This window comes from Benincasa hispida, chromosome 9, assembly GCF_009727055.1.
Source record: "Benincasa hispida cultivar B227 chromosome 9, ASM972705v1, whole genome shotgun sequence".
Taxonomy (NCBI): domain Eukaryota; kingdom Viridiplantae; phylum Streptophyta; class Magnoliopsida; order Cucurbitales; family Cucurbitaceae; genus Benincasa; species Benincasa hispida.
The window spans coordinates 71,444,948-71,458,799 of NC_052357.1; the positions used below are offsets into that span (position 1 = coordinate 71,444,948).

At 36.0% G+C, this 13,852-nt stretch overlaps 2 protein-coding genes across 10 annotated transcripts; one reads left to right on the plus strand and one right to left on the minus strand.

Annotated features, from left to right (window-relative positions):
* The first annotated feature begins 2,772 nt into the window (after positions 1 to 2,772).
* Positions 2,773 to 5,393, plus strand: LOC120085857 (E3 ubiquitin-protein ligase RING1). Of its 5 annotated transcripts, XM_039042082.1 has the most exons (4): positions 2,794 to 4,543; positions 4,901 to 4,918; positions 5,005 to 5,087; positions 5,186 to 5,321. In XM_039042082.1, the coding sequence occupies exons 1-3, from the start codon at positions 3,592 to 3,594 to the stop codon at positions 5,010 to 5,012; spliced, it is 978 nt and encodes a 325-aa protein (XP_038898010.1). In that variant the 5' UTR covers positions 2,794 to 3,591; the 3' UTR covers positions 5,013 to 5,087; positions 5,186 to 5,321. The 5 variants fall into 5 exon arrangements, with proteins under 5 accessions (XP_038898009.1, XP_038898007.1, XP_038898008.1 ...); XM_039042081.1 differs by lacking the exon at positions 5,186 to 5,321 and having other exon boundaries at positions 2,773 to 4,300; positions 4,364 to 4,543; positions 4,901 to 5,041; XM_039042079.1 differs by having other exon boundaries at positions 2,791 to 4,543; positions 4,901 to 5,087.
* LOC120085858 (prolyl-tRNA synthetase associated domain-containing protein 1) lies at positions 4,804 to 11,552 on the minus strand. Of its 5 annotated transcripts, none has more exons than XR_005484057.1 (14): positions 11,308 to 11,552; positions 10,876 to 10,935; positions 10,708 to 10,761; positions 10,537 to 10,597; positions 10,292 to 10,368; positions 9,029 to 9,078; positions 8,537 to 8,619; positions 7,219 to 7,289; positions 6,986 to 7,142; positions 6,338 to 6,474; positions 6,168 to 6,266; positions 5,802 to 5,930; positions 5,280 to 5,338; positions 4,804 to 5,179 (listed from the first exon to the last, which is right to left on the minus strand). XR_005484057.1 is itself a non-coding variant. In XM_039042084.1 (12 exons), the coding sequence occupies exons 1-12, from the start codon at positions 11,353 to 11,355 to the stop codon at positions 5,856 to 5,858; spliced, it is 972 nt and encodes a 323-aa protein (XP_038898012.1). In that variant the 5' UTR covers positions 11,356 to 11,551; the 3' UTR covers positions 5,484 to 5,855. The 5 variants fall into 5 exon arrangements, 1 of the variants encoding a protein (XP_038898012.1); XR_005484058.1 differs by having other exon boundaries at positions 5,798 to 5,930; XR_005484056.1 differs by lacking the exon at positions 5,280 to 5,338.
* Positions 11,553 to 13,852: the final 2,300 nt, after the last annotated feature.

A 13,852-nucleotide genomic window follows, 5' to 3' on the forward strand; every position in this document is an offset into this window, starting at 1 on the left:
AGGGACTCGACCACGATCCCCTAGCTCCCCATCCAGTTTCAGCAGACAACACTCTAAATAAGCTTTTAAGATAATCAACAATTCATTTACACCTGAAAGCAACCAATGAAATGGCATTATGACGCATAACCTTATTTCCATCACCCCAAATCATTCAAATTTCAAACTCTACCTAAATCAACCATGGGTAAAGTCAAGAATTCTTGAACCCAAACCTACCTCCACTTCAATATTCTTAACTACATGAATGAAAATGTAATTTAATAAAAGTCACAATTAATTATTACTGAGGTGTGTTGTGTTTGTAATAATTATACCACTAAACTATCAACAACCAAAAATAAATGTCCATATAATTTTATATTTTTTAGAAAAAGAGAAAAATTTTGGCCTGCCATGAAAGTAAAGGAGGAAATTCAAGGGTCTTTTTCCCTTTAATTAAATTAAATGATGAATTGGACTCATATTTTGACTTTGTAAAAGTTCAAAACCGACCATAGAGAAAGTTCAAATTGCTTTCTTAAGCATTCATTTATATAAAGAGAGATTTTTCAGTCTTTCAATATCAATAATGATTTATATGAGTATTTTCACCTAATTTATTTTTCAGTTCAATCATAAAACGAATGATATATAAGTCTCAGACTTAACTAGTTAAACTATATTCATGGTTTTATTTCATTTAATTTTTATGTTATTATAGTAAATACCGACATTCTAATGAAATTGTGTATTTCATAACATGATGAACCAATATTTGTTGAAGGACAATATATATCTCTTAAATATCTGACCTCATAATTAGTGTTCAATTCTTGTTAAAATAAGTCTACTTGGTCAAACATGTCACACTAACTTCTACACAATGCCTTTTTGGGATACCCTTCAACCAAATCAAAACAATAGAAAGAAAAATGTCAAAATAGTGGATGTGCAAATAAAAGAATTGGGAAGGAACACAAGGGAAGATGTAGGTGAACCACCAAAAGCCATTATTGTGTGACATTTTAGTTCTCAGCATCATGTGAGGATTTGGTGAAGGAACCCCAATTCTCTGCCTAAGAAACTCATACCAAACCTCTCTCTCTATTCTCTCTCTTCATAATATTTGATTATAAAATCAATTCGAACGTTGCTATGATTAAGACATACACCTTCGACCAAGAGATTAGAAGCTCAAGTTCACATCTCATACTGCATATTGTTAAACTAAAAGTTGCAAGAATTGGATATTACTTACAAGGATGAAAATGCATCAGTTTTTTAACCCATTCTTTGAAGTAAAAATTTTGATATATATATATATATATTATTGCCTATTAAATATCAACTTATAAGTAATTTAAGTCACGTATTAAATTTGAACCTCTAATCTCATGATTGAAAGTGTATTTAACCTTAAACTATGATGTTCAAATTGGTTGTCAATAAATAAATTATTAAAAACATTTTTGTCCTTAACTTTCATAAAAAATAACAATGTAGTTCTTCAACAAGTAAATTGTTACGAAATTGTTATATTAATACGTAAGAATATGGCCCCAATACTTTAAATTTGTAGATCAATATAATCCCTATTGGAAAGATATTGTTGAGACTATAATCCTTATTATCCTCGAACAGTAACATTGGTGAGAATTTGGCCATTAGATTAATGTTCTTAAAGTATTCGAACTTAAAGATACGTAATCAATTTTTTAATTACAGCTTCTAGATTCTTCAGCCAAAATGTCCCTCCAACATATTACAGTGTCGCATGGGGAAAGAGAAACATGGTTAGCATTAACTATGACAAAGTTTGATGGGGATGCAAATCTGCCTTAAATCGGGGTTAGCCGATAATTTATTTGTTTCTAATATACATTGTATTTGCTTAGAAATATCATACATTCTTGTTTCATTTTACTAATTGTCTATCGTTCTCAATAAACATGTTATACATCGTATTTTATGTTACATCGTATTTGTAAATTTTAAATAGTATCAAAATGAGCTATTTGGTACAGTTGGTCTGATTAATTGTTTTGACCATTTATCCGATTGTCCCTAAATAAATAGGCTATATATGTGTCTCTTGGGAACGGATATAATGGTCATGGGCTGAATATAACGACATTAAGCCCAAAAATGGGTCTATACTGAGAATCAACAAAACCATGAAACCTAGAATTTCCGAAAATGGATTCCCATTCAACAAGTGACTCTAACTAGCTAACTACACATAGAAGCAATTTTCTTTAAAAAAAAATATATATCATTTTGGTCTATAAATTTCGAGAAATAGGTACGTTTAATCCCGCCATTTTAGTCACTGATTTTCAAAAATAGATTTAAAAGATCTCTCTTTCAAAAAAAAAAAAAAATCATTATGTTTAAATAAAAAGTTGACCAATGATGAAGTGGCCAGATGAGCTGAAAAAAATTATTTTTTAAATTTTTTTCTCAATCTCTATTCTCTCTCTTATTCTCTCACCTCCTCTCTATTGAAAAATTTTCAGAAACATTGAAGAAAGAAACGAAAATCTTTATTATTCTCGTCTCTCACCTTCTCCAACCCAAAAGCTTCCAGTTCAGCCAATGGTAAATAAAGAAATATGGCGATGTTTCCAATCAATTTTGAATGGTAAATGAATAAATTTTCACCAAATGGTAAATAAACACAGTAGATAACTAAAGAAAACTTGCTTCTAGTTCAACAAATGGTAAATAAAGATATTTATTCTTCTAGTTCAATCCAAAAGCTTCTAGTTCAACACCCCTTTGACCAGAGACCCCAAATTTCACCCGAGCCCTTGGCAATTGCCATTACTGAAAACACGGTAGATCAAGAAATAGGTGATGATCCTTCGTTTCTGTTGCAGTATATATTACTTTATTTTGTTTTTCTTTTCCAATGTTTATGGAAATCTAGTAACGGAGAGGAGGTGATCGGAGACTAAGAGAGAAGAGAATGAGAGAAAGAAAGATGGAGGACGGAGAGGAGAGAGAAAGAATAATGATGAGAAAAAAAAAATAGTTTTTTTCCACACATCCTGCCACTTCATTATTTGACAGTCTTTTGTTTAAATTTAATGACCGTTTTTTAATAGGACGTTTTAAATATATTCTTAAAAATTCATGGACTAAATCAAAACATCAAGGACTAAATTAAGAGACCAAAAGGATATTTTTCCTTTAACCTACTTTTTAAGTCACTTGAGGAATCCCAAGATTGCAATTTAAGCTAGATTAATAATGAAGAAAGAAAGTACGAGAGAGAGAAGGCAAGTGTAAATAATCTTCCCTCCATCCCGAAACCCAGAGGAGAAACAGCAGGAAATTGAGCCCACAAACAAGACAACTGTTTGTACCACATTTCACTCATCCCTTCCTTAATCTCCACGAAACAATCTGAAACTAAACTAAACCTCGGGATAGAGATAGATATGACGATGGCAATGTCAGAATTGCTTCTGCAAACCCAGAAAGCCATTCCTTTCTCCACTCCCTCTCTCATCGTTTTCCCATATATAAATTCTTCCCATATTCGGATTCCCTTTCCAAAATCATTTCCAACTAACAAAACTAATCCTCCCAAACATTCATCTACCCATGTCTTTCAGCCCACCCCAACGCACAACGAACAACCACAATATCACAACCTTCCAGCTCTATTGGTGCCACCGATGCCACCGGACCGTCACACACGCCGCCGCACCCCCCTCGGAGCTTACCTGCCCCCGCTGTTTCGGACAGTTCATTGAAGAGATCCATCTCACCCTCCCTCAATTTGATCCCTCGCCAGCAGCCCGTTTACTTGAAGCCCTCTCACTAATGCTCAACCAGCCAATTCGTCTCTTAAACAACGGAACCCCAAATGCAAACCGTCGCCGTCCACCATTGCACAGGTTCGACGATTTCGACAGGAGATCATTTAGTGATCCTGAAGGAGACGAATTGCCTCACTGGCGAACACGGTGGCGCGGTCGAAGCCTGGATGAGAGGGACAATTCTGGCCTACCCCCAAATCCAAACCGGTCTCGAACTGTCATTGTTTTCGGTCCTCCCGACCAACTTCAGCCAATTCAACCGATATTACCACGGAGAGCTGATCCTAGAGACTACTTCACTGGACCACAACTCGACGAATTAATTGAAGAACTGACACAGAACGACCGACCGGGGCAGCCACCAGCAAGTGAGGAAGCAATCGAGAGGATTCCAACTGTGAAAATAACAGCAGAGCATCTGAAGAACGACGTGCACTGCCCAATTTGTAAGGAGGAGTTTGAAGTCGGGGGAGAAGCAAGGGAATTGAGTTGTAAGCATATATACCATTCGGAGTGCATAGTGCCATGGCTTCGGCTTCATAACTCTTGCCCAGTTTGTAGGCAAGAGATGCCACTGTTGACGCCGGAGAATGGAGCATCGGGAAGTTCTGAAGATGAAGAAGGGATCGGGAGAAGATGTACCAGGTGGTGGAGTCAATTGGTGTCATGGCCATTTCGGAATAGGTATAGGCAGATTAGTCCAATGCCACGGAACCGCTTCAGTGCTTCTCGAGGTGATGCCTAATTTATTTCTCTTCAAAATTACAGGAATGTCTCCAGAATAGGGATACTGATATCCGATTAAATAAAATATGTATGAGCTTAATTAAGGATGCGCATACAATAATTAGGGATCTATCGCTGACTGTGCATTCTTTAAAAAGCTGCAAAGTCCGAAACTCATAGGTTCAAATAGACCTAATCCATCTTTGTGACATAATGCAGCAGATCAAATGATGATAATAAAGAAAAGAACATTAGAAATTTGATGAACTTAAATTGAAAATAATAGCATGAAACGTGAACTTGTAAAAAAGTTTCTGTTCTTCCCATCACAGATTCTGACCTAGATATTTTATTCCATTTTTCAGAAATTAATTCAAGGGGTGGTTTGTCCTACCTCTCTTCCTTAGTCCTTTTAATGTCGATGTTTTTGCTACAAATAACTTGGATTTTACTTGAACCTCTTCGTTAGGAATGTAAATATATGTGTGCGTATATGAAGACACTGGAAAGGAAAAACGTACTCTTTAGATTCATTACCACGGTACACATTTGGTATGCATGCCACTCCATTGCCTTCTTTCAAATATCGTCTAATTATTTTCCGGTATAAGCAAAGCACTAATCAGATGATTCAACTCTTTGATCTGCAGGATTGAGATTGTCCTCAAAGATCAGTCTCCAACGTATATCATTTTGAATGTGTTAGCTCAAAGCACGTTTCATGTTCTAAACTAAAACATTTACCTGACACCCGTGGCCCATTACATGGCAGGATGTTGTTATTTCTACCCAATTTATACCATCTAATGCAATAAATATTCAACAATAAGCATAGAAAATACCAAAATTACCAAAGAATTTCTATGTAAATTTTACAAGGTCAGCGTTATTTTTACTAACACAAATGCAATTTTACGTTTCTTCCAAGGGAGGAAAAACAAATGCTAATACGAAACCAAAATTCATAATTCATATATTAGCTTGCAACTTTCACTCTGATCATTAAACCTAATACATTACCCAAACTGTGCGACTCATCAGCAATATTAAGCTGGTGGTCATCAATTTTACAAAACAAAGGGGAACGGCAGAACTTAATCACCAGCAAATGAAATCAGAGAAGTTAATGAAAATAAAAATAACTTTTAGAAGTAGTGCTAAAGATGCTTCACCAGGGAACCAGATCTTATAACAAGCCAAACATTCAGTTACGGCACCATATATCGTTTAAAAAGAATCTTGAACATAACTAGAGCCCTTACTCGCCTTCTGTCCGAGTTCTCTTCTTCAGTTGCTTGGAAGCACAGGCAAACAAAAATGTCAGCATGCATGTTTCACTTTATGGGAAGATCCAGCATGGAACCCTTCTGTGTATGCAGCGTTCTTAAATATCATCTGCAATAATATATACATCATAAATCACACGCTTCAGCTTTTTCTTTTCTTTTTTTCTTTTTCATGCGAAACAGCATTTTAAAGTAAGGTAAAAAGAAAAGCTAATGGACTTAAATGAAAAATCTGTAAGCAATTCAATTTTTTGAACTTAGAAATAGCAAGTGCAAGGCTCTTAAAGTTGTTTTACGTTGCTCCAGAAGAAGAAAACAAAATCACCATTTTAAGTAAAATACTCACAGAAAGGTTGTTCAACTCCGAGCTGAGATGTCTCTTAATGCTGTTTGACACCACGGCTCCCAACTGTTCTCCATGTTTATTAACAGTCTCCTCTGTCAGCTGTCAAATTTGACTTCGTCAGTAAAAGAACAATGACGACTGAGTGGATGCTAATACAAAGAACAGTATACCTCTGAGAGCACTATTGCCGACGTCTTATCAAGGATCTCTTCCACAAATTTTTCCACATTTGCATAGGATGGTCGACCTTTGGGTGCAGGTTTGTCCTTTCCAACTTTCACAGCGGTAGATAATTTGACTGTGTTCGCTGTTTTAAAGGGAGAGACTCATTACTTTTGCCAAAAGAAGATCATTTATTTAGTACAGCTGGTGTAACATTGCTAGTTCTTAAATGAGGGAGGAAGACAGCACATCCATCCAATCATCACGATTAATAAACAATCATAAGGCATTTTGACTTATTTGGCATTCTTCCATATAAAGATAACATCAATTAACAGATATATAATAAGGCATAAGAGATTTTCTTGATGTTATGGTCGGGCTATACAGCAGTTATGCAATCAGTGGACCTTCAATTATTATTTAGCAAGAGAAGTGGTTCCCAAAAGACTAGAAAGCGGTGGGAAAATAAACTCTAATACTCTACCTGCATAAGTATCAAATAAACATAAAGGCAAAACTACATAACCTTACCGAACTTAACATTTAGATACCCCAGTTCTTCAGTCACAAAGCAACAAAACCTACAAACAATTTCATCCCCTACACTGATTTTTTGTACTATATAGCTTATACGCATAAGCTTCATATGATACCTGCAACTGCTTTAGACTTCTTGTCTGTAACACCGTGATTTTCATTAGAATCTGCGTGAGAAGATACTTTCTCTGGAGTATCAGGCACAAGAGAAGAACCAGATGGAACAAGTCCCGCGAGATCTGGGGGTTGATCCTTTCCTACAGAAGGATTAGCCTGCACATAGGGAATTAAAATCAACCAAATAATCAACATTTTTAATCAAGTTAGTGATCAGAGGATACGGATTCACCTCCAAGTCAACATATGAAGGGTCTCTCCCAATCGATTGAAGGAACTTGTCGAGATTACTGGAATTGATGGCTGGAAACATCAATATATAAAGTGGATTAGAGTTTAACTTATAAAAGAGCAGGCAACGGTCTATTAATCGATCACACTTAGCAAGACCAAGAATGCTATATCATGGAAGATGAACATGGAAGAAATCCTCTTTTTTCTATACATATTTTTTTGATTGACCACTTTCATTGAGAAAAAATGAAAGATACAAGGGCAACAAAAACCAGCCCACAAAAAAGGAGGAGAACCCTCTATAAGAAGGGGGTCCAACTAAGCAAAAATAACACCTATAGTATGGTTAAAAAAGGTCTTCGAATTCCAAACTCAAAGAGAAACATGATAATGCACAAGGGACTAGCTAGAAAAGGTCTTCGAATTCGAAGCTCGAAGAGCAACATGAGAATGCACAAAGGGACCAAATCTCACAAGGGTCCCTCCTCTCCACTCCTTTAAAAATTTTGTTACACTCAACCCATAACACCCACAAAATAACACCCCCCCCCCAAGCCACAGATATCAAGTCTTCTCCCCCCAAGGCAGGTTGATCAGGGACTCCTCAAACAACACACCCACATCTCTGTGGTGGGCCCCCAGAACTCCAAACATCTAAAACAAAAGGTCCCAAACCAAACAAGAGAACTCACCATGCCTAAGAATACGGTCCAGGTCTTTCTCAGCCTTCCAACAGATGATGCAACACAAGGGACCCACAAGCAAGGGCAACTTTCTCTTAAGAAGATCCATAGTGTTAGCACGGGTATGTAAGACTTGCCAGTTAAAGAACCTCACTTTCCTAGGAATCTTAACCCTCCATAAAACCAAAAATACAAATAAACCTAAGGGAGAAGGATCAATCAACTGACAAAAGAAAGACTTACACATGAATCCTTCCAAAAGGTCAGGACTCTAAAACCTCACATCACTTCTCTCCCGCCTAAAAAGGTAACCCTCAAGTAAGGAAAGGAGATCAGTCACCTCCATCATGTTCTTTTTTCTATACATATAAAAGGGGAGAAAAAGTTTTCACTTCAAAAGTTAATCAAGCAAGATAAACATGGAACAATACGATATTGTCAGACATGCCCAAATACACAAATGAAATAAGCCATCAGATTGAAGAGCAGAACCTCATAACATTACCTAGCAAGTGGAAAATATATAGCAACACAAAAATCCAGATTTGGGCAGCTATAAAGGCGAAGTCTCGACAATCTATTCTTCAGGTGAATAAAGGAAGAAAAATATTAATGAAACTACACCTCACTTACATATTGAAGTTTCGTTTGACAGAGGGTGGAAGAAGCAAAATTCTTGACTTTTAAATCCCTGGTCCAACAACAAGGCGACATCCCTGCACGAGGAAAGGGATACACTGACATAACAACTAGAGTAAAATACAATAAATAGATGGTCAATTCAGGCAAAGTTAATGTGCAAAAAATAAAAAGGCAACATGGCAAACATGAAATATGTTGCCCTATGGATTATCACATGATCCCAGGTCCTAATGTCGGAAAAAGTTAGCTCTTCTAACAACTATTTATAGATTGTATATTTCTAAATTTTCATGTACTGTTCAAGTCATAACTGGATATATCTGAAAGATTTCCTAGCAACAATACACATAACAACAAAGAATAGAAAACTACTGACTACTGAGAATGAAAATGAAACACGTCAAGAATAAAATTTCCGTAAACTGTTGATAGATGCATGGAAATAAAACTCAATGACTAAAGAATACATTGATTAATGCATACCGTGCTGTTTTATTGATGAGTGCAAATGGAGTAACACAACCCAGGGACACCTGACCCAACAGATGAAGACAACAATATAAGTAATTAAATGAAAGTTATCTAAATAAAAATCTATAACTGTACAGTTGAATTGTAATCATCTCTATGCAAAGGTGCATGAAACGTGTGGATTAATTGGTGAAACACAAAGTAACTTTTGCGGTCAGAATCCTGAAAGCCATGCAAAAATGACAGAACTAAATACCAATTAAATTCACATAACATGCATCCTAGATGATACTTGCAATTCGTTGACTCCTTTACGGTTCACTACATGCATCCCCAGTGTTACCAATGATTTTTTTGCAAATAATTAAATAATTAGTACTAAACCGGTAGTCTTCAAGGATAATTAGATATTATTGATTCCCTCAGTTAATAACCTTCTTTTTCACGGCCTGGGACTCTTGAAACTCTCAAATTTTTCGCTTTTGAGTCTTACACCTTTCAATCACAGACAGTTTGTTATATATACATTACTAAAATCATTATATTTTAGTACTACTTACTTATAAATTTAAAATCAATTGTGTTTTATATCTAAACTAAAGATTTACTCCTCATACCGCTTCAGGTCATCTCTGACCTTATACTATTCAAATGCCTATCCTTCATTTAAATCAGATACTATCAATTGAATCAAGCAAAAAATTCACAAGTGCAGGGTACGAGTACCTTGAGATTAAAAACAATTAAATAATGCTATTTAGTTAAAGATTAAGGGTATTAATACAACTTATGAAAATGCAGGGGTATTATTTAAATGTACCAACAGTTTCCATGATTCCATCCACGTACTAACGGAAAGGGTATTGTTTAACATTCTTTTTACGTTTAAGGGTATTAATGAAGCTTTTGAGAGGTCAATTTTTTTTTATATAAATAAAGTACAATGGTAAGTGCAGTTTTTAATTCTTTTTTCTTTTTTTGTTTAAGGGTATTATTGAAACTTTTGAAAGTAAAGGGGCATTTTGAAACACAATACAAAGTTTGGAGTATTTTCTATAGTTTAGCCTTTTTTAACAAATTAATGACAACTAAGATGGTCTAATGCACAAGCTCCAATAATTGAGCTCATTACTAACAAAACAAGGAACATGAAAACAAAAAACCACGATATTATCAATATCAATTTGTTCAATAAATAAGGCTGTGCAAGATCTAACAAAATAAAGTGAAAGAATTATCTCAGCCTGAATTTCCCTGAAAAATGTTGTTTCTAACCTTAAGTTTCTCACCCAATGCTTCCTCGGGAGCCATCCTCAGACCTCCTTTACCCAAACCAAGTCTCGCAGATAGAACTGCATGACTAAAATGCAACATGAATCACATCGCACTATAAATATATGATCATAAACTTTTTCTCTTTAAATACCAAGCACATATGACGGAGGGTCAAGACTTATAGACCCTCAATATAAGGGGAAAAAAGTTAACAGGAATCACAGGCACTAGTAAAGTGTACAGACCTTTTAGGTCCACTTTGGCGTCTGCCAATGCAGAAACAATATAGTATCTATTCTTTTTGTCCTGCAAATTAGCGGAAAGTATTGCAGGTGTTAAAAACAGACATTGCAATATAGAATGCATGTTCTAATAACTACTATTCTGAAGCAGAAAAAGTTTGTTCAGAAGTCTACCTTCAAAAAAAGATTCTTACTGAGTCCACCCCCCAAATTTCCAACATATTTTGCCTGATGTGGATTTGGTCATATATTCCCGTTAGTTTCCATATAAATTAACATTGAAATGATAAGGTTGGATTTATAATTTATTCTCTTTTTTCTTCCATACAGAATTACAGTTACCTGAGCTTCAACTGTTAATACAGCAGGATGTTCGTACCTGGAAAAATCAATTTGAAGATCCTACAGAGAGTTATTAATTAAATATTACATTAGCGAGAGAAAAGGAGATACAAAAAGATAATTTAATCGTCAGATATCAATCTGGAAACGATGAACAATTAAGCCAAGAAGCTCATTCCCCAAACTAGGTGAAATCACTATGAGGCGTCGTACAAACTACAAATTCCGACAGAAACTATAGTATTCGTCTGCCACTCCATTCTGAAAGCTACTCCAAGCAAGTGAATTATAACGCGAATCTCAAAACAATAAGAATTATCAGTGCTCTACAGAAACCCTACGACAGTTCTAACATTCGATCAGGAGAAAGAAACCTATGCTCTCAAACTCAGGACGAGATATAAACTTAAGCCATTTAAATTGATTGAGTACCTGCAACAGCGCAAGTAACTCTTCCCTGGTGTACACCTCCTTCGCCATACTGAAGCAGAGAACTCGAATTCAGAGCAAAGAAGCGCGCCGGAGAGAGAAGGAGGTTTTAGCCAACATAAGATGGAAGGCCTGCGGAAATCCAAACCAATCGACTATCGAGTTGCGAAGGTCCCCCAGATTGCTAGGGATCCATGACGCAATCGCTGATTTGGGCTTCTCTTTGCGGTCCAAGTCGATCGACGACCGAAAACCTAACAACGACATGGAACCCCTCGTTGCGTGTTATTGAAGTCTGACAGCACGGAGGCCCAAATTGAAGACTTTCTATTCGCAATCTGGCCACGCCGCGTCAAAGCTCGGCCCATTCGATTTTTCAACGGTCAAAATATTTCAAGGTCGACAGATAAATGGTCAAAATAGAATGGTGTTTTTTAAAAATGTCCGAAACTATTTCAGTCTGGATAAATGTCCAGAGCTCCATGCCACCGGATCCATATCGACAATGATGGTAATGCTACTATCGGTAATAGCCCTTCTTTTCTTCTTCATTTATCTTCACCTATTCGAATCGTTGTATTTGAAGCCGGAAAGACTTTGATCAAAGGACCATAAGCAAGGAATCGACCGTCCTTCGCCTTTTTTCCTCCTTGGAAACCTGTAAGAAATCAAGAATATTGCAACCCTAAAATCACTGTTGGGAGCTTGAAGTTGCTAATCGATTACTGAGGAGAGATTTTATTGGCAGAGATATACCCATCCATAATTTAAAAATTGCAATGGATTTTGCTAAAATCATGGAAAAATATATTCAGTGGTACTTAAGCATTAAATTTGAGGGTAGAATTAGAAAATTAAGTAGGGAGATGAGCCCTACACATTACGTTTTGGCTATAGACAATTGAAAAAATGGTCATTTTTTCAATTGGTGTCCCATTTTAGCTATTCGATACAATTTCTAACTCTCAATTTTATCCTTAGATCTTTAAAAAATTTAGATCTTATCCTTTATATTTCACAAATTTTCAACTAACCACTTTCAATGAAAAAACAAGCAAACAAGATTTTAGCTTAATCGATATCTATATGTGCTGAGAACCAGAAAGAGACATTAAATTATTGTTTTGATTATGTCCTATTTTGATTTCCTAGTTTGATACTTTCATAAATCTAAAATTTAGACCTGAACTCACCACTAGTTTAATATTGATTTTTTTTGTCAAATGCTTATTGATAGAGCTATAAAAGTACCATTTCCCTAAGCTTAATTTAGGCTCATTATCAGATTTTTCATGTAAATTATGCTATTTTATAGGTATTGAACACCAAAGAAGAAAAATCAACAATTTGGAGTCGATTGGGGTTAATTTGAAGAAAATTGGAGTTAAAATGAGCATCTAAGCTTTAAATGAGGTAGATTACCAAGATGCCCCTGTGTGCAGCGTAGCAACCCTCTGGAAAGCATGAAGTTCCGCTTGAAAGCAGTATCTTCAAATCGCCCGCAACGTCGCTACCCTGGTCTTAAACTGCAATGCTATGCTGAAAGACAGAACGTGAAGAAGCAACGCAGCGTAACAACGCTACGCTCAAGATATTGATGGGATTCCACTGTGTGCTTGCCTGCCCAAGCATAACTTTCCTCTAAAGGAACCCTTAACGAAGAGCATCCATGAGCGCATTCGAATCTTTCTGATTTCATTGTGACCGAAATACAACATACACATTCTAACAGATAGTTATACAAATTGACACTAATTAAGAGTATGCTTCGAACAATAAAACATAAGGGAAAAAGTTCTCGTACCAGTTGGAAACTCTATTCAAACGTCAAACTCAAAGCAGTGGAAGAACCTTTACACAATGTATTGCCCAACAAATCAGTCAACTGCGACAGCATGATCGTCTACACGAACAGTCACGAACAAGTAAACAGCGGGGATGACACCACCAGTTGGAGCCCTTGGTATTCTCGGAGTGAGAATCCAAAGTGTGGTCTTTGGTGAATTTGGTAGAGGTAGGAGGAAAGACAGATCGTGTATATGTCAATCAAATGGAAGAGAAAGAGCTATCATATAACAAGGGATGCTTATCATTTAGATGAAGCTACACAATCGTGTAGGTTTTATTAAGCGATCATTTAATAAAAGGTAGACGATCGCTTAGAAAATGCGACACGCTATGCGATCGTTTAGGAAAGCTAAGCGATCGTTTAGGGACAGGCGGGCGATTGTTTAGGTGCTGGTGTGCGATCGTTTAGACGATAAGACTCTATCGTATAAACTCTCAAGCGGCGATCGTTACGTTTTCACACAGATTGCGAATTTTTCAAACTTTTTGCAAAATGAAACAAATTTTCATTTTATTCTTCGATTACAATAACCGACTTCGAATTCTTCCACTAATGCACGATCGAGGAGAGGTTTTCGGCAAATTATAATATAATTAACCAATTTAATAATAAATAAATATAATCATATTATATTCTTACCCTATAGTTTGATATCACATATCTACTATAATAATTTCTCCTTCACTTGATATAAATCAT